We start from the raw sequence: 28,000 nt of genomic DNA on the forward strand, positions 1-28,000 counted from the left end.
ATGAAGAAGGGGCGGTGACACACTGGTGCCACAGCTGCTGGACGGGGACGAGCACCCAAGCATAGATGACATGGCGGGGTGATGCCCAGCGGACAGGGCCCAAGGGCCGCAGCCTGAGGAGCGGGGTGTGTGTGTGTGTGTGCAGCCCCTCTGGGGTTTGGGGAAAGCCAGACGAGGTTGCTGAGGGAGAGGGGGGGGTGCCCACCTCAGCGCCACGGCCCCGTGGGTGCCCCCGGGGCAGCCGCACGTACCAGTGAGGAGCCGATGCCACGGGCGCTCGGGATCGCCGAGGCGGGGGGTTCGGGGTGAGGCACCCCCCGCCGCCCCCGGCGCTCGGCGCGGCCCCGGGCGGCGCCCTGAGGTACCTGAGGCGGGGCGCGGGCGGCGCCTGCCCGCCCCGGGGCTCCCGGAGCGCTGAGGCGGGTTGAGGGGAGCTTCGCCTTCCGCGGCCCCGCTCCATGGAGGAGGCCAACGGGGGGACCCTCCCCGAGGGCTCGGCGAGGGGTTCCCGCGGCAGCGCGACGGGGAAGAAGGAGGTGAAAGTCGTGATCGTGGGGGACGGCGGCTGCGGGAAGACGTCGCTGCTGATGGTGTACGCCAAGGGCGCCTTCCCCGAGGTGAGCCGGGCCGAGGGGCTGGGGACCGCCCGGCAGAGCTGCCGGTGCCGGGTGCCGGCTGCCAGCTGCTTGTCCCGGGCTAGAACTGCTTCTCCTCCCTTTGCAGCAATACGCGCCGTCCGTCTTCGAGAAATACACGACCAGCGTTACGGTGGGCAAAAAGGAGGTCACTCTGAATTTGTACGATACCGCAGGTAAGGGGTTTTTTTCTTTTTCGCGTCGTGCTTCCCGTTTTTCCCAGTTGCAACGGCATCAGGGTGCGAGAGGCGGTTTCTGTGCGGCTGCTGGGGTGGGACAGCGCTGGGGCACCGGCCTGCGACTGAGCCCAAACGCAGCCCCCGGGATTTTTTAATTTCAGACAGATAAACAGAAACTGCTCTTACTGGTGTAAATGCTGCTCTTGTGAGCGTGCCTGTATTTCTGTTCCAGCAGCTTTTGATGCGTCAACTTAAACCAGACTGATAGTTGAAGTCTGTAAAGCTGGATATATTTTCAGATTGCTTTTCAACTAGCATACTTTTAGCATCATATCGCAGTTAAGACTGATAGAGATGAAAGTACAAACAAGCCAACAAACATTACTTGTTGCATGCATAGATGTGCCTTCCAGAAATAAAAGGGTCGCTCATCTAATAGCAGTTCTAGCCATGGACTTGTTCATTATCTTAACAACACAGTTTATTAAGAAAATCACATCAAATAGCAAACATATCTGAAGTTATTAAAACCCAGTTCCCAGGTGCAAAGCATAATACAATCAACCAGGAAAATATTTTAATCTTTTTCCACGTGTGATTGCATAGGGAAGGAGAAAAAGGCTGGTTTATGTTCAAAGTAAAAGGCCATAGCAGCATTATTTGAAAATGCTGGTAGTTGGTTCAGGTTCATTTCAGGAACTTGTGAAATTGTGTTCAACTTCATTCAAAGTTGCTAGACTCTCTTATCCAGCTGTGTTCCTAACCGAACCCTAAAATGGACACGTGCTCCATTTCAGCTCAGTGTAAATCATCTGTTTCAGTTCAAGCCTGTGAAGTTGTTCCAAATTTGCACTAGGACAAATAAGAACCAAATGCAGTCCATATTAATTTTTAATAGTAAACACACTTACCTTCTTGCATACCATACATGATACCTGAGTAGATAATTTAAAAGGCTTTTAATCTAACAGGGAATTTTATTGCTAATCTTTACTGCAGTATAGTAAGATCCTGAGCACCCAGTCTGCCATTACATCTTCTTGTGTCAATGTTTCTGTTCTCAAGTCCAGTGATTTGGATAATGTAGCTCCTACTGAATGGCAAGGCTTTCGTATTTAAATCTTAAAGGAAAAGAGAAGGTCTGAGATCTAGTGTGAGCAAACAAAGTGGGGTTTTCTTAATATAGTGTGGTGGCACAAAGAACTTGCCACAATGAACTTGTTTCCATGTTTGTTCACTGTCAGTGTGGAATTTTTGCCTGTCACAGAGTTCTTGATGCTTGGCTGGCTCTCCTTTAAAATCACCACACTGCAGCTTCCAGCATTGTCCTTTGGAGTCTCTTCCAGGCTTTAAGGAACGTGGGCTGGATCCAGCAGTGGTGGTATATAGGGCAAGTTCAGTATTGCAGCACTAAATTCTCGCAATCCTGACATAAGTGCCCAGCTCCTTGCGTCACGCGGGGAGTTCAGCTCTGTGCAAGACCTACAGCCACCAGCAGCCCAGAGAGCACTCGCCAAACCTGGCACTGGTAGCTTATCATAGAATAGTTTGGGTTGGAGGTGACCTTTAAAGGTTATCCAGTCAAACTCCCCTGCAATGTGCAGAGACATCTTCAACTAGATCAGGTTGCTCAGAGCCCCGTCCAGCCTGACCTGGAATGTTTCCAGGGATGGGGCATCTACCACCTCTCTGGGCAATCGGTTCCAGTGTTTCACCACCCTCATTGTAAAAAAATCTCTTCCTTATATATAGCTTAAATCTGCCCTCTTGATTTAAAACCATTACCCCTTGTCTTATCACAATAGGCCCTGATAAAAAGTTTGTTCCCAGTTTTACCCTATTTCCTTGTTCAGGCATGTAACTTTAGCAGAAAGTGTCTACCCTTCCACATTTAGCTCACAGCTATAAATATTGTCTTGGACCAAAGCACTGCCTCATTGAAGAAGAGCATATTTTGTGTCTTACAAGGCACTTTGGGAAGTGGAGATGCCATTGTTGCCTAGTTGGCATAGCTCTTTGCCATGCAAGAGCAATTGCTTTCTGTCTCGCATCTGGAAACCTTGAAACCCAACATGTTTCACCTCCCAAAACAGTGTCATAGCCACCAGGCTAGAAGTTGGTAGATGCTGCTGACACTTGTCTCCTCCCTTCCTGTTAAATTTCTTCTGCTTTGCATGAGACACATCAAGTTTATCAGGTACAAAGAAAGGGAGGACACTGTCAGCTTGGTTAAGGCATTTGCTTGAGAGGGGAAAGACTTGAGTTTTGGTTCTATTTCAAAAATGCTTACATAGTTTTATGTTACAGATCTATGTCATACTCTGTAATACAAGCAGCTTTTCATCCTCTTTCTGAAGCTGGAAGTTAAACTAGAGGAAGAAGTCACTTGAGCACACATTTTAATTCCATCTTGTTCTTAATAATACAAAACTGATGCTGAGTTCCTTGAGGGTTGGACTGGGACCAAGAGTTGTGTCCCATCCTCTATGTTCAAATAGTCCAGCAAGAGAAGAGAAAGGGGAGCGTTCAGTTCTGGAGACAACAGAGCTCCTGTCCTGCTGCCACGTGGATGCAGCATGGGAAATGCAGTTTCAGAATCGGTGTTTCACTCTGTTGACTCGTGTCTGTTATATCATGCAGCAGTAGCTCTCATTAAATTCCTCTCTTAGCTGAGTGATGATGCTCAGGGGTGAGTGTACAGCAGCAACTCCAGCTTAAAGAGGAGTTTAAACATACAATTTACTAGTGGAAGTACAGTGGTTTAACAGTGCAGCATGTCATCCTCTGACTTACTGAACTCCTTGAGTTGGTCTTGCTTTTCTCTAAAATCCTAAAACAGCTTTTGTGTTTTGCTTCTCAGTTTGAAAGGTTCCCAAATAATTCAGATCATCATAAAAGCATTTAAATAGGATCAAAAGGGTGTAAACCTATTTCTGAGGTGAAGGGGTTCAGCTAAGTGCCATGTAGCAGCGTAGGGGAGAAGGCAAAGCTGTTCTAAAAAGTATCACTGTATCTTCATGATGCAGAAGGGACTTTGATATTTTTAGGATCTTGCTAAGAGCAACCCTACATAGAGCTGCATGTACTTCAGCATCCTGGGAGGGTAATGGACAGGCTCAGCTCTGTGGGCTGTTTCAACATAGAAGGATTCTTTCTATTGTCAACTCCTGTGCAGCTTGAGACTTTGAGCTTCTCCTGCTTACTGAAGGAGAAGGACATAAACCAAGCCCCTAAAAATCAAACATTTCAAGCTACAAAAGGTTGTGGGGGATTTTTACAAGAATTTTGGTAACAAATTAAGTCAATGAGTTAGTCTAAAATATGCTAGAACAACAAATTTTTTGTGAGACTTTTGTACTATGCTACTCTTCCTCATTAGAGACACTTCTTGCTGTTGCAGGAAGTTGGTGGTATACATACGCAATGTGTAAAGTCTTTGTCATATCACTTGTCTTGTCTGCAAACGGGCTTTGCAGCTGCTTAATCAATTAAAAGTTTTCATTTCTTGCTGTGATCCATACAGGCAAAGTCATTGAGAGGTAAATTAACTTTGTTATTTTTTACATACTAAGGGAGCAGTGTTGATGTTTTAGCTGAAGTTCAGACACCAGGTTCAGTTTCTGATGCCATTCAGTGCAGAACTTTCTCAGACCAAAGAAAAGAGCTCTGCTGGGCTGAAGAGGAAGTAAGGCCTTATCATTGTGGGTGCTTGTTCTGACTGGCAGGAAGCACATACAAAGCCTCCCGTGGGGTTTTTCAGGTCTGTCATGACAGATGCATAGCAGTCTGAGGCTTTAAGAGAAATTTTAAAAGCTGGTATGTGCCAGAATAATTTTTTTTAACTTTTAAAGGGAGGGTGTGCCTGAGGAAGACAAACCCCCCAACTTTTTAATTGAGGTGTGCTCTACCCCAAGTGTCCTCTTCTACTGGTCTTATTCCTGTCAAGAATATATTTCCCAATTTTTTTTTAAACTCGGTAGTGAAAAAACATAGTTGCCTAGCTAATAACCACAGTATTCCCATGGAGCCTGCAGAATAACAAATCAAAAAGAATTGGGTGCATTTCTGTGTGCCTGTGAGGGCTCGCCATCTCAAGGCTCCATGTTGATCCTAAACCATGAGTGTGGAGTATTACAGATAACACGTGGCCATACGTAGGAAGTGGTCGGCTGGTCTGGACCGGGTGGTGAGATACGACATTCTTCCTTATCCACTGGCAGTTGGTGGTGATGGACAGTGCTGCTGTACGTTAGGACAGCACGCAGCGGTAGACTCCAAGGCTGGCAAGTCTTAACTCTATCATTTACCTTCTCCCATCACGGGTAACAGGTGCTGAGCTCCTTTACCAACTGAGCAAGGCACAGGCTGGCACTTCTTCGGTAGTGAATTGTGAAGGGGTGAGGAAGAACAGAGGTAAACGTGCACGTTCACAAGATCTGTGGTTTCACTTCTTCCCCAGTTCACCCCCAACCATCACCTGAAGTCCCACCCCACCGTAGGGCCCAACTGCAGTGATATGGGTTATGCAGCATGTCACAGAGGCATGCAGGAATGTGATCATTGCAAAGAATTAGCAAATTTTAGGTGAATTCAGCTAGATGGGAGGTTTTTTATTTAAGAAAAAAAAAACAGGGTTTCTGATGCTACAATGAATTGAGGAAGGCAGAGGAGAGTCACAGATAGGCTCACATGTAGGCATATATTTAACCAATTCTTCCCCAGCATGCTTTTTGTTCATGGGGGCAATAAAAAAGCTTCCCCATGCTTGAGGAATCACACTTGGTGGCTTTGCATATACATTCAGTTAGTGCTTAGGTCCAGCCCTATTCCTTAATTTTAAAACTCCTCTAGTAGAAGACCTATATCTTTGTCAAATTAGCTCTCACCACACACTGAGCAGCTTTACAGAGAAAAAGTCTCCTAGGCCCTTCCTTGCATTTCAGCAGCAGCACTTAAGGACAGGGGGTGAAAGGGATTGTTTTCAGTGAGAGGGATGTCAATGTTTAGACAGAGCTTGATGTGGATCCTGTTACATCCTCAGCAACTGAAGAACTGCATCTGAGCTCTTAAAGAACAGCTTCCTCTCCTTCCACATGAGCGCTGCAATCATCTGACCATAATACAAGTTAAGCAATTACCATCTAACCTTCCCCCTGCAGTCTCTGCGCTATACCTTGCTCTGTGCTCTGTATTTAGAATTCCAAATATGCATGGAGCCACAATTTATACAGCAGCATTTTCTCATGCATTTATTTTCTCAGTTTGCTTAAAAACACCCCGTAACTACACAGCTGGCTTTGAAGATGAAGGTGCAAGTTCACTGGGGCATATCTATAGTTCTTGACTTTCAATACAGCATATTTGTGCCACATCACTGAAGACACCTCTTCTGTTATCCCATTCTGGAGAATACGAATTTAGCTGTATGTTCCTGTTCCAAGCAAATGAACACATTTCTTTCAAGGGGACAGTCCTGTCTGCCTCGTAAATTGCCAGCAATAACTTGGAGGGCCTTTTAATTTTACGAGCCACAGTGGTATGAGCTCAGAGGCATGAACTTCAACAGGAAAAATCATACACAGCATATAATGCTAGAGGAAGTTATGAGAGAAAAAGAAAGTTTGGCACCTGATGTGTTTAATGCATTTAGAAGATTAGCTCAACAACAAAATGATAAATCAGTTGCAAACAAGTAGGTGGATTTAGGAGAATAAGAAAGGCTAACTAGTACAGTCTTTGCTCTGAACATTTATACAACATGCATAATTTTGTCAATTGTCTATTCTTTCTGGATTAAACCTTGAGGGATCAATCCTTCTTCATTCTGCACCTCGTCCACAGAACATGCTGCTCTTGGGGGAGCTCAAATACAGAGTGGTCCAAACCTGAGATTCCTGTTCTACAGACATCTCAGGCAAACTGAGTAATGGCTTATCCAGAAGGGATTGCCTTGTAATAACCTGGATCTTGATCCATTGTTTAAATTAAGGAGGGGAGCAAAGTATTGCAGAATTATTGGCCTTCTGGTATCTGCAATTCTTCAGACTGCAGCTGGAGACAAGCACATTGGCTGGAGTGACAAGTACGTGACTTGGGACTGACCAATATGCCAGGGTAGGAATAATTGGTATAAAGTTGGGGCACACTGAAATTTTCAGCATCGCTTCATTTGAAATATCAATATAAAGATGCGAGATGTGTAACTTCCCTGGAGGGCAGTTTCTGGGCTGTGTGGATGTTGTGGTGATCGTGGGAAGGAATGGCATTCCTGGGTCTCATTTTGTAAATCCAGTGCATCACAGAGACATACCTGCTTCCAGGGGCAGCATTCAGGTGGCAAAGAGATCTTCTATAGCCTGCTTAAATTACTGTTTCTTCCTTATTAAGTTTCTGAAAAAATCTCAAATGAAAAAGATTGGGTTTTTTTCCTGAGCTGCCAGCTATATCTGGTAATTACTTAGCCTCTCAAAGCACTCAAAGGTGTTCTTCAGACCCCAGCATGGTGATTACTGCTAAGTTGTATCTACAGCAAGGGGAAGAGTACCGGCCTGAAGCAAATTAGCTTCCTTTTGTCAGATCACATGCTAAAATATCTTTAATCAGAAGTATGACAAATCCCCTCCTTTACCAGAATTCAGCAGCATGCCTAAGATCTGCTGCATAGTCCTGCTTCAAAGACCAGTTAAGCCTGGCTCATGTTGCAGCATGTCTTGTAAAATCACGTGCGTGGTGCTACAGTGAGCAGCGGTGCTAAAGGCACCGTGTGCTGATCGCCGCTTCTTCTCAGCTTACTGGGCTGGGAAAATCAAGTTTGCCACTGAGATTTTCACTTCAGCATCTGCATCTAGCAAATACAGTGTTTCTTCTCCTCACAGCATTGCGTATGCAGATGTATTTGGGAAAAATGAAGCTACTGCCAAATTGCGAATGTTTTAATCAATAACTGTCAAATTCCTCTTGCTGATTTTGCTTGTGAGCAGCAACTTGGCAATCAGTGATTAGAACTGCTTCTCAGTACTTAGCAGTTGGACAAAGCATGCTTTTATTAAAACTTGCCAAGGACATGTTTTATATTCTAAAGCATCAGTTTTGTCAGTGAAGATGAATCTCCTGCATTTAAGGGAAGGAATTTTACAAGTATGGAAAACTACGCAATTATAATACTGTTCTTGAGATCAAGTATGTATCTTTACATATTCCCATCATAATGCTTGCTAAGGACAGATGTTTCTTTTATCCAAAACATTCTCTATGTTTCAGGGCAGGAGGATTACGATCGGCTACGACCGCTTTCTTACCAGAACACAAATGTTGTGTTAATTTGTTATGATGTCATGAACCCCACTAGCTATGATAATGTAGCAGCTAAGGTAAGAGGCTTTTGTAATTGCTTCCACCTGTGAAATGACTTGCATACATCTGATATGTGACAAGATGTCAGATTTAAAAAGCTGATGCTTTTAGTGTCCTGTACCCTGGGCGTGCATGCACAGATCACTCATCACGCACTGAGCTGCAGGTCACAGACCTCAGACCTGGAGCTCACCTCCCCACAGCTCCCAAGCGCCCAGGGCTGGGGCTGACTCTGCAGTACGCTAAAAATATCACATAGCAGTGGTGAGATCACTGCTTTACCTGTAGTGATGTCACACGACCCACATTGCACGCAAGCATTTTAGATTCAAGCCTACTTCCATCATGTGCATATTTAACTGCAGGGGAGAGATGTAAGCAGTCAGTTCTCTGTACTAAGATTTCTGTTATGCTCCGAAGTAGAAGTTAGTGTCCCTGCACGAGCAAAACAAAGCAAGACTTGGTCCAAATTCTGCTCTTAAATGACTTTACAGGAACTCTTCTGAATTTAAACAGATGTTAAATAAGCGCTTTGGCATGGTGACAGATGTCACCTATGTTTTTATAAAGCAACTGACGGAGTAGGACTTTTAAATGTAATGTAAATTTTCCATGTTGGGCCCCTACTGCTAGATTAACAACTTGCAATACTCTGAAATTGCAGCATATATTAAATGCTGGTTCTGTTCCTTGGATTTACTGTTTTGATTTCAGGAATTAAAAAAAAAAAAAAAGAAAAAGTCAGATGTAAAAGTTTTGTTTTCCTACCATCAGTGGTATCCTGAAGTGAATCACTTCTGCCGAGGTGTCCCCCTCGTACTGATCGGCTGCAAGACAGACCTTCGGAAAGACAAAGAACAGTTGCGCAAGCTCAGGGCTTCTAAGCAGGAACCCATTACTTACAACCAGGTAAGTACAAGTGCATTTAAAGCGGTGTCCTCTTTGCAAGAGATAAAGCACACCTACTTTAGTGGCATTGTTCCTCACAGGTACAATCACAGATACTCCAAAATTAGGTGATCACAGTGTCCAGATAAAGAAAAAATTCTTGACAGTCAGCACTAACGGGAGTTTCTGTAAGTCCTTTTTGGAAGTGGCCAAATCACCACCCGGTTTGAGAACCAAAGTAAAGAGAAATTTGAGGAGCTTTTTGCATATTTTGGGGTGTATGAAAGGACGCTACTAGCTACACCTTCTAGGCTGCTTACATGTCATTCTTGTTTGCTTTCACAGCTGGGTTATTACTGTTACAAATTTGTAAGCATCAAAAAGTTTGCTGGACTCCCTCATTTTTATTAGCATACATTGCTCCCATCACTGGTACTTGTGGTCAGGATTGTGATGAAGACTGAAGATGCTAGGATACACATTACAGGATTAAAAATGCTGACCGCTCTGGAAAAAATGTGGTTTGCAAACCCTATTTAAAAACAGATATTTTCCAGTACAATAGCAAACACATCTGCAAGGCTTCTCTAACATAAGAGACTTGAAGTCTCTAAAGTAATCTTTAAAAAAAAAAAAAAATAAAAAAATCTACATTTAATCAAACATTTTCAATTTAAGTATTATGAAGTGAGACCTCCAACTAATCTTACAACAGCAGCATCACTGTCCTAGGTACAGGAGAAACAGTCAGTGATGGAACAGCCTGTCCCATGTCCCACTTTTTTAAACTACAAAGCCATCCTTCTCCTCTCATCTCGGAACAAGAACAGCAGCTTTCAGACTGTTTGAGACACAAGGCCAGGGAACAGGTTTAAGTGCACAACCTTGAATGAATCACTACTGCTTCTAAACAGCACGAGAAGAAACTGCAACTGCATCACTGCTAAACCATGCTGGGATTTTTAGCTTGTTTTTCCTTGCGCACGAGATGCCCATCTTGTTGCTTTATGAACAGCTGCAGATTGTCCCTCATTTGCATTAATAACTCCCTTCACCTTCCTCACCCTGAGGTTCAGGGCAAGCAACAGACACTTTTGGCAAGTCTGCTGAGGCCTTATGCAATTAAATAGCATGGCTCACATAATGTACAAACTTGTGTCTCCTATGTGAGCCTTCCCACTTGGTTTTTCTCCCCTTAAACATACACTACCTCAGTCTTTTACAGCTCATGGCATCTTGAGTCATGCGACGCGATGCTTCCAATGCCAGGTACAGAGGAGCTGAACAGTATCTGCCAGCACTGCAGCCTACGAACAACTAGAAGGAGACAAACTTCACTTAAATATGCTGAAGAAAAATCCCACTATAGAAGCCTGAGTGCTCAACTGACCCCACTCCCAGGGCTTATACTGAACAAATGCAGAGTTTGCGAGCTGTGGGTTGCAGACCTGGAATTTACGCTCCAAAGCTCACAAGCATTCAAAACTGAGGTCTGACTCTGCAATGACAGTAAAAGGATCACAAGCAAAGTAAGAAGTCACTGTTTTGTCTGTAGTGATCTCGCACAAGCAGGATTGCATGCAAATGTTTTAGATCCTAGTCTGCTCCCACTGCATGCATTTGGGTGAGGTTGAGAAACAGGCACTCGTTTGTGTATAAGGATTTTGGCTGAGCCCTAGTGATGCTCCAAATTCTGCTCTTACATGACATTCATTAGTAAAGGTGACACCACATAACAGTTAAGGCCAGGCCTGAAAAAAATACCACTGTGTAGACATCTTATTCCCACTTAAGTATCGACCTCAGCATTTCTTTTAAACTAATTTAATACTGAGAGTATTTTTACACTATCAGCAGTCTGCATCTTAGATTCTCCAGTACACTGAACTGTTAGACCAGGCTCTAGATAAACATAGGGGAAAAAAAAATAGTTTAACAGTGCCTCAGTTTATTACCAATGCCACTTATACTCTAGCACTATATTCAGAGGCAGCTTCTTCCTTCCTGACCTCATGATAGAAAAATAATTCCCTTTCTCATCCCACCTTCCTTCTCACCTACTCTAGGTTTACACCTTTTCTTACCTTTTGTTTTTTCCAGGGTGAAGCAGCTTGTCAGCAGATTAACGCAGAAGTTTATCTGGAGTGTTCAGCAAAATGTCGTGAAAACATAGAAAAGGTTTTTAAAGAAGCAACAACCATTGCACTGAATGCCATGAAAAAAGCCAAGCGTCAAAAGAAACGGACAGTGTGCTCAGTGTTATGATCTGGACTGTAAGAGAGTATTGACTGCACAAGAGCCAAGTGATTCAGATTTTTAAAACAGTGTAACTTGAAAGACCATCTTTTTTCATTATGTTTGTATTCCTAGAACAATTTTTATTTTAAAAATTTAATTATTTTTAATATTTTTGCACTTTTTTTGCACTGCTCTCACAAAGTTTTCAAAGCTCTTTATCAAGGTTAACTGATGCTGCATGTCTTTGTCCATCTGGCTTTTGCTCGTAAATGTAAACGACCACCAGTCAGGTCTTGGACTTACTATTTAAATCGTATGACTTAGTGGGATTTTTTCCCTCTGCAAAATAATTGGGCATGTTACAGCTACAATTTACTCTTTTTCAAGCAGAAAAGCCACATCTTTTAGAAGAAGTGATGTTAGAGCCGCTTAACAGGCACCTTTGAAGAGACAGAAATGAAGTTCTGGCATAACATTTTCAAATTAATTCACCTGGTGGCAGTGGTAGGAGTTAGCCTCAAGCTGCCCCCAGTGTACAGATGGTGCACCCACTACTCCCCTTATACCACTGGGCCAACTTTGCAGAGCTGCACCTTCAGAGGTCTTGCAAGGCCTGCTGCCATAATAAAAAGTGTTTTTTATCAATGGAAATACATCGGTTGCTCCAATTCAGAAATGGAATTATCATGGAAAATATTTAATAGACAGCGCTCAAAGTTAAAAGTACTCCAAGCAGCTACTATGTGTAATGTAAAGTCAGTTTTACAATCAACTGATATAACCTACTTAACACATGGTGCGTGCTAGGGGAAGTACTTAACTCATGTTCCTTAACTAATGATATCATCTCTACTACTATAAATTAAAGTTTTCCCTTTTGTGATGAAGGTGTCAGTTGCCTGTTTAAGGATGAGGGATGCACAACCTAGTACATGTGCCTCAGATCTCCTAGTTCTTTCGCACATCCTCATGCAGTGAGATCTCAGATTTCAGGAGCAATCACCAATTTGTAGCTATCATAAACCAAACCTGTGAAGATGAAGGTTTCTGCCATACAGGCATTGCCAAAAGCTTTCTGTGTAAGGCAAACTACAGCCCATCCTAAGGGAGAATACATACGACTTGCATAATGGTAACAAGACACAAGCTTTTGCCAAAAAGTTCACGTGGTATGTGCGAGGAGTCTGCTATTAGGCAGACTTTGCACATATTGCCTGGTAACTGTACACCATACAGATCTCATGCAACTTTATCCTCTGCTGGTTACATGACCAGCAGATGAAAAGTTCTATTTAGGAGTGAACCATCATTATTATTTTATATGCAGGGTAAAGAGATCTTGATCATTGAAATAATACTTTTTTTTTTTCTTCTTCTTTTCCCTTTCTTCCCCTCATATGTTTTGATTTAATTAAGGTTTGTGAATTCCTGATCTTAAAATGGATTAAAAAAAAATAGTAATTACAAGTTTGTGTGCATCTTTGACTACAGAAAAATCTCGACGAATTGTGCAGCCCTTTCTCCACAAGACATTTGTCAGTAAAAGACACTAAACAACCCATCACCTTACCCATTATGAAACCTAACCATCAACTCGCAGGAAGTTACCGATTTACCCTCAGCTCCACACTGTGAATCTTTCTTGCTTTTTTAATCTGAGTTTCTCATGCTGCAGAACTCAAGTTACTCGCCATGTGCAGAGCTCCCCACCCCTGGAGAACCAGGTCCACTGCTTGGATCCAGCAGGTTTCAGCATCGCTCTCAAAATAAAACAATTTACATTTCATAAATGGAGAGTTCAAAGGCTTAAAAAAAACCTCACAGGGTGTGCAGTTAACATAGCAAGATACAGCCCAGTTAGTATGAAAGTTGTTCAAAATATGTAAATTGCAATTTATTGTTCATGCCCACAGGACAGCGACGCTGTAATTTTGCTAGCCTCGCAGCAACAGAACAACTGATGAAACCATTTCAAGTCTGTAGTGCATATATATATATATATATATTTCTTCATGAGCACGCTTACTGGGAGAAGGGCATCATTTTCAGATCACAGTCTGCCAAAGCATATGCCCAATTTGGGCTTTGTACTAGCTCAAAGGAAGCTTTCACCTTTGGGAAAGACACTGCCTAAAGCAGCTCACAATACTGCAGCTGGCCTTAGGAGGTACAGATGTTACAGCACCCAAAACAAGCTTATTTGAATAAGTTCAAGCAGCACAAGGAGTTAAGCAGGATAGCAGTCGGTATTTGTCCTCTGCCATCCTCCTGAATGAGTGTTTACATTCTCTTAATTATTGGTACAAGTGCAGCATCTAAAGAAAGTATTTCATATTTCTGCTGAGCCTGTCCTCCCCTTTCTGGAATGGCACTGGGAGCAAAAACCACTGAAAACAGAAACCAAAGTTCAACTCCACTTCTTGCCACTGATCAAGGTCATTTTAAGCAAAAATGGTGTCTCAAAAAAACAACCTGAAGGGCAGTGTATTAATTATTAAAAAGGGGCTGAAGCAGCTGCATATTGAATGGTTTATTTTAGGTCTTTTCCAGGCCTGGACAGATAACCTGGTCTCCCTGGAAGAGGGCTAGCAGACTTCCCTGCCATTTAAAAACTGCTTTCGCTTGTTTTTGTTTTCAAAAGAGGATTTCTCTTCTTTAAATAGCTTTTTAGAAGTGTATATAGCAGCAGTATGGTACAAAGATGGGCTGCTTTTTTGTTTTTTTTTTTTTTTTTTTTCTCTCACAGTACACACAGGTTAGTATTGCCACTGAAAATATGCCTTAAACAAATGCCTTTAAAAGCAGCATTTGGTCAGTATTACTGATCGACCTGGAGCGTTCATAAACCTTCGCAAATCCAATACCCAGAATTTAAATAATAAAACTGGAAAGTGTTAAATATCATTCCAGAATTGGAATAACAGTAGATCCCACATTCTCCCAGTGCTGGCACTTTGCTGGGCAGGTGCATGCTGCTCTATATATAGAAAAAAAAAAAAAAAAAAAAAAAAAAAAGAGGCAAACACATTTTGTATTAAATATACATAAATAGCAGGACTGCAGACTGGAGAGCCATGCTTCCATTAATACTGAGTCTGTGCTAGCAGAGTCCATATCCTTCACCAAACACGGGGACGGACGAGTCCTTCCCAGCCCATCCATTGTGTAACTGAGGTTTAGTGGGATCTGTCCCAAACACAGCACCTGCTGTGGGCAGAGGGACAGCAGCCAGCACGCCAGGGAGGGGGAGTTCACAGCTTCTTCATTTTGTCTTTGTTTTTCTGGAGTTTAGTGTGCACCACTTTGAGAGTAGTGAGGAAGTTCCCGAGGAAGAGCAGCAGAAACGTGAAAGCCAACACAAAAACCTGACAGGGGAGAAAGAGGGGAAAAAAAGAAAAAAAAAAAAAATGGTGAGAGCTGAGTGTACTGCTCTGGTCACATTTAAGTGAGCTCTGCTGGGGCTTGGTTGGCAAGTCCAGGGGTCTGTTAGCACGGAGATTCAAGGAGAGAAGATCATAGCCAATACACATCCATGCATCCAGCTGTGTAGATTAACAGGATGATTATTTTTATCATGATCATTTAAGTAGCATTTACTACTTTTTAATACTACAACATGGATTATATTCAACACTGCTGGACTCTACCAGACAGTAAAATAAAATCATTAAGTCCAACCTACTGGATTAACATTATGCTACAAGCATGTTCACTGAACAGCAGTGGCACAGGCATGGGGAAATAACCTGTTTCTGCAGGAAGGTGTGTTCCTCCTGAACAAAAGTAAGCACACAAGTAACACCAAGATCTGACCAAAATAAAGACCATCAGATTATCTGCACCACTGCACATGTGATGTGGTCCAACCTGGATCTATAGGAGCAATTGTATAGCTGGAAAAATGGATAGACACATTTCATAACAGCAACTGAGAAAACAAGTAGAAGGATCCCTAAAAGTGGGACAAAGTGGATGATACATTTATAAAGTGATTCACTGCCATAATTTTCTTTTGTCATATTTTTGTATACATAACCCACGGATCAGCCATAAAACCCACCAGCAATACAGCAGCCATTGCTATTAAATGCCCATTTACATGAACAATATGGAGAGTTATTTACCCACACATATTTTCTTCCCCCTACATGCTCTGCCTTTCAGTTTGTGTGGTCATCCGTGGGTGCAAGTCTCCCTACAGTAACTCACATTTATTTTGAGTTCTCTTGTATAAACTCTGTGCCACATCATCCCGAGATATTTAGATGGGGTCAGATGCCCAAATATCTAAGGATGTGGTTAAACACCCCCTCTCACCCTGCTCCATGCTTTTTCTGAGCAAAACCAACACCAACCTGCCATTCTTTGCACTCCTTATGCCTTGACAATCCGAAAAGCGTGATTGCATTATATAGCTGCCAGAACTACAAAGGGAAAAACAATAAAAAAAAAAGTTTAATCACTAGCAAAACAAAAAAACCACCCCAACCTTAGAAACATTTGCCATGGGTGTGTGTGATCCAAAGCACCTTTTTATGGTGCTTCAGCCACAGAGGGAGGAGGAACAGGATTGCCCAACTTACATGCCCAAAGAACAAGAAGGGAAGGAGAAACGTCAACCCCCGCCACATCCAGGACTGAAATCCTTCTGGAAATGGTTGGACAGAAGAGGCAGAGAGTGAGCACAGAAAAGCCAGGACTGAAGCTGCAGCCCTCCCCACCCAGACCACCCCATAAGGGCTATTCCCAATCCTGCTATGCAAAACCCAACCAATTTAAAACATACACTTGAAGGTGTGGTCATGGGAGGAGGATGAAGGTGAGGATGACCAAAACCTCCACCTTAACCTTCCCAAGAGCTAATGGAGATCAAAGCCTCTGCTCCCAACCCAAGGAAAGGGAGAAAACCTTTGCTGCCCTTCCTGCCTTAGGACACAGGCAGCAGAGCAGGGAGGTGGCACCTCTGCAAAGCTCGCTCTTGGCAGGCCACACAGCCCTCTCCCCGTGACTGTATCTAAAACCTGTGCAAGAACTTTGCGAAGAAAGTATTGCAGAAAACCTCACCTACTGTAAGGTCCAAGTGGTTTCTCTCCCCCAAAGCACGGAGCCTATAAAGGCAGCCCCTTTGATAATAATACTGTAGGAACTGAACGCAACCTAGAAGAGAGATAAAACATCATTGCATTGGCTATTCAGAAGTATGCTAAACGTATCAAACTATTTTAATAATGTTTAATCCAATAGCACTTCATTACTTCATATTTGCACATTGCATATTTGTATGCCATCTTTATATTCCTACAGTTTAATACTCCAGTATTTACCAAACAGAAGTGTTTTCTTCTAAGCACATAAGATACAAAACTATTTTATACCATGAATTAGCAAGGTAAGATATACTCACTCTGAAATATTGAAAATGCTAAAAATTGACTGCGAAACATTTGATACATGAGTCCATCTGGCCTGAAAGCAAAATATAAAAGAGGTCTATTTGATAAAAAGCATATGATGCAGTGCTCTTGCCCTTGCCCTTCCTCTTCACTACTGAGGCGGATCCCATTAATAAACGAAGCAAGCAGCTGGTACCCAGCCTCCTCCCCCCCATCAGGAGCCCAGAGACAGTGCTACAGCCACACATCACACCACTGGCATGGAGGAAACACTCTCATTGATCAGGTTTCCCCTCTCCAACATGCATAAATGCTTCCCCTTGTTCATTTGCTTATTGCAGTTTTCTCCAGGCAGCAATCAAAGCTGTTCAGCAGCATCTGCATCAAGAATCCAAGCAGTGGAGCAGGGCGTAGTTGTGCTCTTTATCCTAAGGATGGTTCAGGATGGACAGAGGACAGGAGGATCTTCTGCTCCAGCCACTACGTCTCATCCCCTTACAGATTCAGGAGCAGAAACGTTGGTTGTTTTAAAACAAGTTTTAATTGTGAACTAATCAGTTCATGCTAAAGTTGAGACAGGTTGCACAGGGGCCATACATGGGGTGCATCACTGTGTTGTTTGACCAACACCACCACCTGTGGGAAGGTAACTTGCATTTTTGGCTTTATACTTTGTTTGTAATCTGGGTTCAGTAAAGCCACCAAACAGATTCAATTTGTTGTGTTTCCCCTCTAAAGCAAAGTGCTGCTTGTTTGCTTAGTTACAGAGACAGAAATCAGGAGACTTGCAGAGATTTTGCTACCACCAGTGCAAACAGCTTAGGGGTTTGAGTTCCTTTCTTTTGTTTTAAATTGGCAATATAAATACAAACTTGCGGTGTTCTATTTAGCATTGAAAACATCTGTAAGACAAATACGAAGTCTGATGCTTCACCATGTGCCTGTGTGGCCACACTGGATTTAAATGCTCAGATGATGCAAACACTTGAAAACAGGCTTGGAGCATCTCAAACAAGAGAGCACTCACCACGTTAACATCACTCCAGACAGGAACGTGGAAACATAGTGATGAGACACCCACCAGCCTTTGATCCTGAACAGAAAGAACGTGGCAGTTAGATGAGAAACATAGATTTTAGCATTGTAAGTCTGGCTTTACAGATAAAAGAAGTGATCCTGACCTGGGGGAGGAGAAGGGACTGGGAACAAAACAGATGGCCCAACTCAAGCAAAAGAGGTGCTGTGGAACACTGTCCTGGCAATATGGCTTAGCTGGAGGCACAAATCCATGACTGCTGGGGAGAGGCTCAGGACCAGTGCACATCTCACGTGCTCCCACGAGCTCTCCAGCACAGCAAGAAGCAGCAGTCACTGCAGCCCAAGGTACCGCGATGACTAACGATGCACAAGTTTCAGCCCACACACCCTTTTTTATCCATGCCATGCAATTAAGTGACATTTCCAAGCCCTTCCTGTGAGGTGGCTGTTTTGTTTAGACACGAACACTACAGAAAGTTCAGAAAGTAACAGTAAAGTGAGCAAGGGCTGTAGTGAGGTAGAATCAAGAAGTGAAGAGCTGCCTCAGGGATGGTGCTGCTTTGGAAACTAAGCCAACACAATGGGTTAATTTGGGACATTTCCAACCAAAGGTGTGTGACCTCTCACATGAGACAGCACCTGAGCTGCTGTGAACAACCTCTGCGGATGCAGTGAGGCCAGGCTCAGAGGTTTCTCTGCTGGCCTCAGGCAAGTGACTTTACATCCCCATGCTTTGTTTTTTCCTCTTCATCTCTGACCCCACAGCTATCCCCTCTCTGGAAAGCACCCCAAAACAAGACATTACGCCCACAGCAGCCCTGGGAACAGCTGTGCTTGTCAAAGAGACCACTTCATCCCTGCTCCCCACAGTCAACTCCGGGAACTGTGTCCTCAAGCAGCTCCCAGAAATCAGACCATTTTTAAGATTTTTACCCTAGGCCAAGCAGGAAGACCCCATTTTTTCCACTGCACACACCACACTGGTGCCTGCCTCCAGGCACAAACCCCCTCTTGCACTGGGAGTGGGGACCACAAGCATCCAGCCAGCAATGCCAAGACAAGACTCCCAGAAACTCTCCCTCCCATCCCCATTTTGAGGGAATCATGGGAGCAACTGGCTTCAGAGAGGGAAGTGACTGGCTGAAACAAGCCACGAGCTGCTCCCAGCTGATCATTAGAAGTTGACAGTTAATTAGGACAACACTGATTCCTGACACTAACACAAGTGTGGGTCCACCAATGTACAAGCACCACTCCAAGGGAGGGTACCAGTTCTCTGTGCAGTGTTCAGAGGAAGAATGCCTGTGGGAAGCTGGGCTAACCTGATGCTGGCTGCTCAAAAAGTAGTGAGTGAGACAAGCGAGAAGCCCAATTCATTAATGCAACAGGAAGCAAACATTGCAGCAGCAGTCACCACTCACCCATCAGCAAACCGATATGCATGGGAAGAGATGCAATTGCTGGGGTTTCCCTGCACCAGTCTATCTGGATGATGAAAACCAGGGACATGCAGCCATCAGGTTATTGCCAAAAATCTAACAACAGGCTCCAGGTTGCACATAAGTGCACACTCAAGCACCTTCTCAACCCAGATCTAAGGGACATATTCCAGAAGGGATTCACCAGCAGGACCTCACCACCCTGCCTTAGGATACCGCTACTAAGGGTGTCATAAAGAGATGAGGGCTTGGAGTAAGGATCATCTTTCAGTTAACTTCAGGGTTTTACTTGTGTTCCCAGCTCTTTATACAATTATCCCCTAACTGCCAACCTTCCATTGATATGGCTGTGATTTAGTCACACAGGTCACAAGCTATGACCGCGACCTGCAAGGTGGCCACTTTAACCGCAGGGCATAGAGCCAGGACATCAGGTTGGTCCTTTCACCAAAAATACACACATGCTCACACCCCAGAGCACTCCTACCAACTAACCCATAGCTACCAAAAACATCCAATGCTTTGGACCAAGAGCTTATGCACTTTTAGGAACTTCTCCCTCCCCAAACCTCAGGTGGCCACCTCTGCCCTTGGGAGTGACCAGGGAGGGCGACGGAGACAACAGATCCTGCAGAGAGGCATCAGCATCTCAGATTTGCCGGGCTTCAGTGCCAAGATGAATCCTCTTTTATCGCTTGTTTTTCTTTTAAGAACATGTTTTAAATAGTTTTGCAGGTGGCACGGTACCTTGATCCATTGCTAATGAGAATGCTTTCCCGTATCGTCAGCGTGCAGTAATACCACACTAGCAGAAAGTTAAACACTTCATCTGTCACCCTGTTAAACAGAAAAAACACACAGTAAAAGAAAAAAAATCCTGTTATTTACAAAGGCACATTCAAAAAAATCCTTACGTTTTCTTCCCTCCCCTTGGGCAAATGTAAACCTGCCCAAGTGAGGCCATGGACACAAAGCCCCAGTCCTGAACATCCCTGATCCACATGCAGAACTGCACACATCAGCAGCACCACTAGGCTCAGAGTCCTTTCCTCTGGGAAGTGCCCCGTGATATAACACTGCAGATCTTGAGCCGATAAGCAGGTATGCAGAGATGACATTAATTCCTTCTGAAGGAGAGAAAGCACCATGGAAGCAGCGGATGATCCAATTTAGAAAGGCATTTCCAGGCTAATTCAATGAGGAGAGTCCATGAGATCTATATAAAACCAATCAACTAAAAGAGCAGAAGAGCATTACACACTGTGGGGTGGGGGGGGAACCCCAACTTTATTTTGCCATCTGCAAACCTCTGTATTTAGCAGCATCATTCCCTGGTACGATCCTGCATTCACTCAGACCCACAGAGACCTCAGTGGAAGTGCCTGGCTTTGACATCTTCCTGTTTTTTAAACAAAACTGAATAGTGGAAGCTTGTTGGTGCTCAGACACTTGATCACAACCTAAAGATAATGTTTCAGGTCTGATCATCTCATGAAAATCCTCTCTCGTCTTTGCAACAACCCCAGAGCTGCAGCACGGTGCTGGTCCCTGCTGGGACAACCCATGAGTAAAAACAACTGCTCGTTCCCAAGCACAGAATGATGACAAAAAAACCCAACAGATCAGGAAACACAATGTTGGATTTCTCTTAGTTACATGAAACTCCAAAAAGAAGTTAAACAAGGAAAAGCAAATAGCTAAAATACAGGTCCTGCCAGTGTTGAAGAGGTGTAAAAGCTGTCCTGCTGGCCAGCTACTCAAAGCCTAAACATTGCCAGAGCCTGTCTCACTGTCCTTAACAGAAAAGAACAGTTAGTTCAAACCCAGCACATTTTTATTCAAAATACTTGATGATTAAAAGTAAAAATGCAGGCTTACCTGTAGTGGAGAATAAACCTGCAGGCAACAGCCCCAAGCAACAAGATTATTGTCAGATAAAGTTTGAACTTCTCATACTCATCCTTGTAGGCAAACCTGGAAGGGAACAGCTACTGTTTACAGACACACAACTGGTGTTTTACCAGAATGTGGCTTTACTTTTTTCAAACCAGATACACATGCACATGCCAAGCCCCGAGACAAGAGGTTTTGCTTGAAACATTTAGAAAACCAGCAGAGGTGAAAGGCAGCATTCTGCCTGCAGGGTCCGTCTAGACTGCATGACCATTAGGCTGCAAGACAGTGGTTTAAGTGCACAAGAGCTGGTTTCTGGGTTAGCATGGTAAGATTTTAAAAAAAAAAAAAATATATATATCTCCATTTTCCGGAGTACTGTAAACCTAGAAGTCACAATACCATTTTTCACTTTAAAAAAAGAAAAACCTTACAATTAAGGCAACAGGCTGGGCTGGACAGAATCCATCAGAGCTATGTGAAGCATTAGCTTGGCTGCGTATCATGGTCTGACTTGCCCACCCTCGACATTTCATCAGATCTAAATGAAACCCATTCCCATCCCTGGACTTCAGTCCACATCCACAGCTGACCCCAGAGAACCCCAAATTCACACATGTGGAAACACTCACTTACTTTGCTTGGTTACTCAGGAGAGTCACATTCACATTTCCCAGCACCAGATTTAAGTACAAGCTAGAAGACAAAAATCAAGAGCAGACCCAAGTAAGTAATTTTATTTGAACACCACAGGATGATCCAGATCAGAACTGAAGAGACTAACATATCTGCAAAACAATGTTTGCTGTACGTTTTTCATTAAGGCAAAATGGAGAGATAAGACTACAGAAGAGGATTTAAACATAGAGATTGGTCAGCAAAGGTTTATTTCCCTGGTCCCTCTTCTGCACTAAAGAGTAAGGGCAAGATATGTAGTGTGCACTGTCCAAAACCAAAAATAATGGGGAGCAATTGATAGTTTTTGATAGAAACTTCCAAGGGGCTGTAGCATCACACAGCCCTTGACAACTGAAAGAAATCTGTCCTAGCAACCCCACTTGAAGCAAAGTATAACTTAATTTGGTTGAAAACACTATTTAAAAAAAAAATTATTGTGCTGATTTAGTCTTAAAAAAATTAGCATAGAAAAACATCAGTGTGAAACAGTGAATTGCACAATCCCTCATCAACACAAGATCACTTTTATTTTAACAAGAAAAGCTGCACTGCCTACACACAGTGAACTTTCATACACTTCCAGCTAATTAATTCTGTGTACAACTGACACAGCAGCTCAGCAAGAGATTTATGACTAATACAGTTTTACATGTATTTCTTCAACGTGCACATTATCCTTCAGGAACAGCAAACACTTAAAAAACAGCCTTCCTGGAGTGTACACCTCCCCAGCAAAGCATGTACCTGTTCTTCTTCGGCAAGTAGGCTTCCATGTCAAAGAAGGCATTTTGCCTCTCTTTGATCTGGGCAGTGATCTCCTGAATGAGAGCAAACTCTTCAGGACTCGCTCTGGGCTTGCACCTGCAAGAACACAGAAACAAGATATGTTCATGTTTTTATATCCTTTTTATTTAAAGGAAAATAATATTGTAATAAAATCCATGCTGTTAAAAAGGTAACTGCATTAGTTGATGCCACTGCACTTTGCTCCTGTATTTCTGCAGCACCATTTGGCTAACCATGATTTTATTTCACTGCCTGGTTTATGTTGTTGTAGGTTTTCAACCAGCTGGTTTATAAATTAGCTTCTCTTTTGATCTCAGCTCAGTGACAGAATCCCGGACTTTTTCCCTAGCAGATCACTTGGAAAATATTGTGCTTTTTTGCAGGAACTCCTTCTACTTTGGGAACTTTGTGCACAGTTTCAGACATTCCCCTCACAGAAGCTGCAGCTCTTCAGGCACAAAATGTTTCAGGATGTAACAAAACGCACAGCTGATAATTTACTGACAAACTGCGGTTTCACCAATTAATGTAAAACAGAGAGCAGAGCACATCAGCTTTAGCAACCTGTGGTGTTGGAGGTGGGATCAGCTGAGCAGGCAAAGGCAGTTCCCTCCTGTAAATCCATCCAGCAGCAAGTTACACCTTCAGGTTCAAGGACTGATGCTGCTTCTCCAGCACAGCTTAAATAGCAAAGCTCTTCTCACCTAGCAAACACGTGGACCAAAAGTTGTACAATCCTGCAGCGTACAGCACATACTGCAAGGATGCAAACCCACACAGGCTCCCTCAAAGATCTTCTTTATTTACAGGACTCCATCTTTCATGGGGTTAAAAACATTTTACCTGGCTGTGGATGTGACTCAAGAATAATATGGAGCAAAATTACTACCGCAACACAGATTGCGTATTAAAATGCTAAAAATCAAAATATTTCAGCCCTTTGGGAACGAGGAACATCCTATCCCTGCCTCCTCCACCCTCCAGTTCTCCTGTTACCTTTGCAGGCTGTGCTTCAGTTCCCTTAGTGTCTTCTTCTGCCGGTGTATAGAGCTGCTGCAGGCTGTCTGCAAGCTGGTGACTTCTTCAAGTTTCTGCCTGTAAACTTTGTGTGTTTCCTGTAGGAGAAGAGAAAATGATTGGTAGGAAGAGTCCTTCTAAGTTACACATTGCATTTGGTCCTCGTCTCTGAAGGAAGCAATCAAAACCCTGGGGGTTTTGGGAGTCAACAGGCACCCCGGCAAAAAAAACAAGGAAGGGATGATACCAAACTAGTGTAGATCCAACATGGCTTCAATGGACATTAATGAAGCTCCTGCAAAATTAAGAGCATCCTCTGCACTTGTCTCATTTCCTCTAACAAGCTTTCTCACTCAGGAGCTCCTTGTTCTTTCCCACTCTGTAACGAAGCCCTAATCCTCAATTTGATCCCAATCTGCCCTCATCAAACAGCTGGCTAAATCACTGAGCAGGAACTCCTATTTCACAGACAGATTAAATCTGGGGAAAAAAGATTAAGATCCAGAGTGGTGGGAAGACAACACAAAACCAGCCACAAATCCATGCCTGGGGGTTCAGACACCTCCTGGCCACCACTGGCATCTCAATCCCGCATATGCTCAAGCAACCTACTGCCCCATACTCTGGTTTAAGAGTTTAACCGATCCACTCCCTGCGGCATTAGATGCTCCTGGAGCGCAACTACTTTATCACAGCTTGCTGATCCTCTGAAGCCTGCAATGAGTGTTTGACTGGCCATAAGGAAGATGCACTAACCAACTGCAAGCCCATTGAGAGGTGCCTCTGCTCTCACACCCCACCCTCTAGTCAGGAATAAGTGTGCTCTGCTTTTCCACCCTTTGAAATGATTTCACCACCGTCCCTAGCGCAGGAAAACCTCAGGAAGGGCTAACCTGACACCAAGCAACGCTCTCCAGGCAAATTTAAACATCTGTAATAACTTGGAAAGCAGAGTTTGCAGAGTTAGTGCCAAGAGAAGATGCGAATTAAATGGCTATTTGCAGGGCTGCTTTATCTACAGGCACATCAACGACCACAGAAAATCACCACTAGTTTTCCCAGAGCATAAACACATAAACACGGCTGTGAAACCATACAAAACAAATCTTTGCTCTCTTCCTCATTAGGACCTGGCAGTTAGCTGTTCATTACTTACAAGAGCGATGCAAAACAAGCTCCAGTATCCGATTTAAAAACCTTAATAACCAAACTAACCATGTCCAGGCACTGCAGCTCTCATCGCTTCAGGATTGGTTTGGCTTTGCTTAGCACAGGCAGGACTGCAGGGCTCCCTGGATCACACAGTAACTCATTCTGCTTCTCTAGATGTCATGCAAGAGCATCTTTTAAAAGTCTGTTCAAAGTGCATAAGAAGCTTTTTGCCAAAAAAGTGTTCAAGTATTTATTGGAAACACAAACAGGCAAATTAAGAGCTGGTAAATTCTACTGCTAGCCAAAAACATCAGTATAATGACTTCAAAATGACACTGGTATTTAGAAGAGCATAACACTTGCTAGTTGTGAAGTTATTTATCCATCAAAAGAGGTGATTGCTTACAAAGGGAACCCACCAGCAGCAGCAGGGAGCTCAGCACTGCCTTTACATTAAGATGTATAACACACAGGCCAAATACCTGCCTGGGGCCACAGATCTCTCCAAGTAGGAAACAACATGTGCTGAAAAACAAAGGATCCATGCACCAGTGAGAGGAGTATTTTTGCCCCAAGTTGAAGAGCTCCTGATCATGAGACATCAGAGTTGTCTCTGCACCCAAGTTTACAAGTTTTACAGCACCAGAGCCACAACTGTCTAGTGCAACTGAGTGCAACAAGTGCAGCTGTGGCTGCCTGATTTGCCCACAGCCTAAGGGCAGGTGCTGCAACTGCTTGATGTTTTCTGTGGGTACCTTGAGGTCTATTTTCCACTGCACTCGCAACAGCCTTGCTTGTGGTCAGCGCTTGTTCATTTGCAGGACTGAAACCACAATTCACAGTGAGCCCTCGCAGTGCTTCTTCCCAATCAAAATCTAGTTTGCATGCTCACACACAGGGTTTAAATTAACAAGCTGTTGGAGGGCAACTTGGATTTTCCCATGTCTGTGCCCCAAAACTGCAATGCCTTGCAGCCCTGAGCTCTATCTCAGGCTACAGCTTCAGAGATGAGGCACTACCCTAGCAACGCAAAGAGCAAAAATTCAGTGATGTGGCTGGTTAGAGGTGCTTTGTAAACCTGGATGTCCCCCAGGCCCATCTCACAGCTGGTCCCTGCTGCCCTGAGGGGATGCTCTGTGCTGCTGTGCAGCAGCATCAGCCCCTTTGAAGCCCCTCAAGTCAGAGCTCCCCAGACACAAGCATATCCCCAAGTGTGAGCCACCCAGTACTTCAGGGGCAGGAGCTATGACCAGAGTCCAAGGTCCTTCTCTGCAAAAGGAGGACACAGCCCCTGACCCAGAACTTACAATGCAATTATAAAATACGAGACAGGGCAGAAGACCATTGAAACAGAGATCGTTTTGCCCCACAGAGCCAGCATAGCTCTTGACATATAAAAAAAATCTGCCTAACATCAATTTTTTTTCATCCTGGCACTGCATGAAACCCTTTTTGTGGAAGTGACAAAAGTACCTTCGAAAACACCAACAGAGAGCTCCTTTGAAACGTGACCAGCAGCTCACATGTGTCCCCAAACCAGCATTTCCAGCCAGAGACAAGAGTCAGACCAGCCAAAAAGAGTGCAGGAGGAGGGTGATGCGGGTGCAGAGGAGGGTCAAGCTGCTGCCGGGAAAACCATCCTCCTCAATAGCAAGAGATGCCGCCAGCGTGTCCAAAAAGCCACGTGCAAGAGCAAGCATGCATGGACACCCCACATCGAAGTACTTTCTTACTGAAGAGTTGGGTTTCTACCCCAACACATCACAGTTTGACTTGATTCCAGTTCAGAAGCACAGAGCCTTCCTCCAAAGCACATTTAAGCACCACAAGCATCTCACAGAGCTGGAGCAGAGTCACATCTGCAGGACAGCTCCCTGTTCCCATCTCCTGCAACGTCTCCTTCCAATATAAACTCTGCTTGTGATAACGGATGTTATTCCAGCTTTTCACCTCTACAGTACTAACCACAGGGCAACGATACCTTGTGCCACCAGCGGCTGCCACCCCACCAAGCAGCATTTCTACTTTTCTTTTACGGACAAGGAAACTGAGGCAGGGATAAGCCATTGACATTTTCCTGTGATTTAGGTCAGATTTAAGCAGCACGCTCAGAGAGAAAGCCAGTTGGCGCACACACCAAACAGGTGATCAACAAAACCACACCAGCTGGCGCTCCCCCCCCAACACCCAACCACCACCTTTCCTTCTGTTAACAAGCGTACAACCTGAATTGACTTTTAATTAAGACAAGCTATATCTAGAAATCACACTTTTTTTTCTTTTTGCAGAGCACGTTCTGTTTAAGAGCCCAAAAGGGGCTAACGGGCATGCAGAGCGAGAACAGCCGGTTGTGTTTTAAAACTAGCTTCAAGATTTAAAGGATGTGTATAGGCGCAGCATTGGTGACGTATGGGGAAGGGAAGGTTTCTGAAGGTAAAAGCATTTTGCAAAAAGAGCTCTCAGCTCCTGCTCCGAGGCCTTTCTGTCTCTCAGTGCACTTTTATGAGATGGATAAACTGCACTTGAACCCCTCGTACCCCACCACAGGAAATTCAAATCCATTCAGGAGCTGCTAGCAGCCACAGGCGCTACCTGTATTGCAATTTGCGCCATGCCACGGGCGCCCAAAAACACCAGGTCCCCCTTTTGCATCCTTGCTCCGGTGGCAGGAACGGCGTCCCCGTGTTCCCTCAGGTGCCTCACCACAGATATCGCGGTTTGGTTGGGACGTCCCACGGGGGTGCACATCAGGCGTTTCTGGGGTGCCGGACAAGGATTGCGCATCCACGCACAACCCTGCTTCACGCACGCACCCCGGGCCTGCAGCGAAGGCGTCGTACACGCGTGGCCCTGCCCGGCGCAGCCCACCCGGGGCCTTCCCTCGGCGTAGCGGCGAGGGGGAGGGGGGTGGTGGTGGTGAGCCTTCCCGCACCCGTGGAAGCTCCTTGCGGAGGCTGCCCCAAGGACCGGCAAGGGGTCAGCCGTAGGGTGTGCACCCCGCTCCTGCGCGGCCCCCTCCCCGCCTATGTAGTGATGGGGCGGGGGGATCCAGGTGCCGTCCCCCGCCTCACGCACCAAAGCCGGGGCAGGCAGCGAAGCAGCCCCCGCCGGCCCTTCCCGCCTCACCTGGAGCTGCCGGAACTCCTCCTCCAGCTCCCGCCACTCGCCGCGGCAGCGCTCCAGCTGCGCCCTCATGGCGCGGCGCGAGCCCGCCCGGTGACCGGCGGTTAAACCGGCGGCGGCGCGAGCCCCGGCACCCGGCGGGTGGGGGGCGGGCGGGCCACGTGCGCCCCTGACGTCATCGCGCGCGG

At 44.6% G+C, this 28,000-nt stretch overlaps 2 protein-coding genes across 6 annotated transcripts; one reads left to right on the forward strand and one right to left on the reverse strand.

Annotated features, from left to right (window-relative positions):
- On the forward strand, positions 1–14,334 carry RHOF (ras homolog family member F, filopodia associated). 2 transcript variants are annotated; one of them, XM_033008270.2, is made up of 5 exons: positions 1–617; positions 724–811; positions 8,075–8,184; positions 8,942–9,076; positions 10,271–10,353. In XM_033008270.2, exons 1-5 carry the CDS (start codon positions 459–461, stop codon positions 10,337–10,339), a joined length of 561 nt encoding a protein of 186 aa, XP_032864161.1. In that variant the 5' UTR covers positions 1–458; the 3' UTR covers positions 10,340–10,353. The 2 variants fall into 2 exon arrangements, with proteins under 2 accessions (XP_032864161.1, XP_032864160.1); XM_033008269.2 differs by lacking the exon at positions 10,271–10,353 and adding an exon at positions 11,156–14,334 and having other exon boundaries at positions 4–617.
- On the reverse strand, positions 6,435–28,000 carry TMEM120B (transmembrane protein 120B). Of its 4 annotated transcripts, none has more exons than XM_042805039.1 (16): positions 27,816–27,965; positions 23,517–23,635; positions 22,479–22,595; positions 21,693–21,752; positions 21,042–21,137; positions 19,911–20,000; positions 17,714–17,779; positions 16,698–16,759; positions 16,358–16,450; positions 15,877–15,941; positions 15,649–15,717; positions 12,910–14,658; positions 11,140–11,194; positions 10,266–10,372; positions 8,936–9,007; positions 6,435–7,214 (listed from the first exon to the last, which is right to left on the reverse strand). In XM_042805039.1, the coding sequence occupies exons 1-12, from the start codon at positions 27,882–27,884 to the stop codon at positions 14,545–14,547; spliced, it is 1,020 nt and encodes a 339-aa protein (XP_042660973.1). In that variant the 5' UTR covers positions 27,885–27,965; the 3' UTR covers positions 6,435–7,214; positions 8,936–9,007; positions 10,266–10,372; positions 11,140–11,194; positions 12,910–14,544. The 4 variants fall into 4 exon arrangements, with proteins under 4 accessions (XP_042660973.1, XP_042660974.1, XP_042660972.1 ...); XM_042805040.1 differs by having other exon boundaries at positions 6,435–7,204; positions 12,864–14,658; XM_042805038.1 differs by having other exon boundaries at positions 12,864–14,658.

The sequence above is a fragment of the Tyto alba genome, unplaced genomic scaffold (genome assembly GCF_018691265.1).
Source record: "Tyto alba isolate M040663 unplaced genomic scaffold, T.alba_DEE_v4.0 Super-Scaffold_44, whole genome shotgun sequence".
Classification (NCBI taxonomy): domain Eukaryota; kingdom Metazoa; phylum Chordata; class Aves; order Strigiformes; family Tytonidae; genus Tyto; species Tyto alba.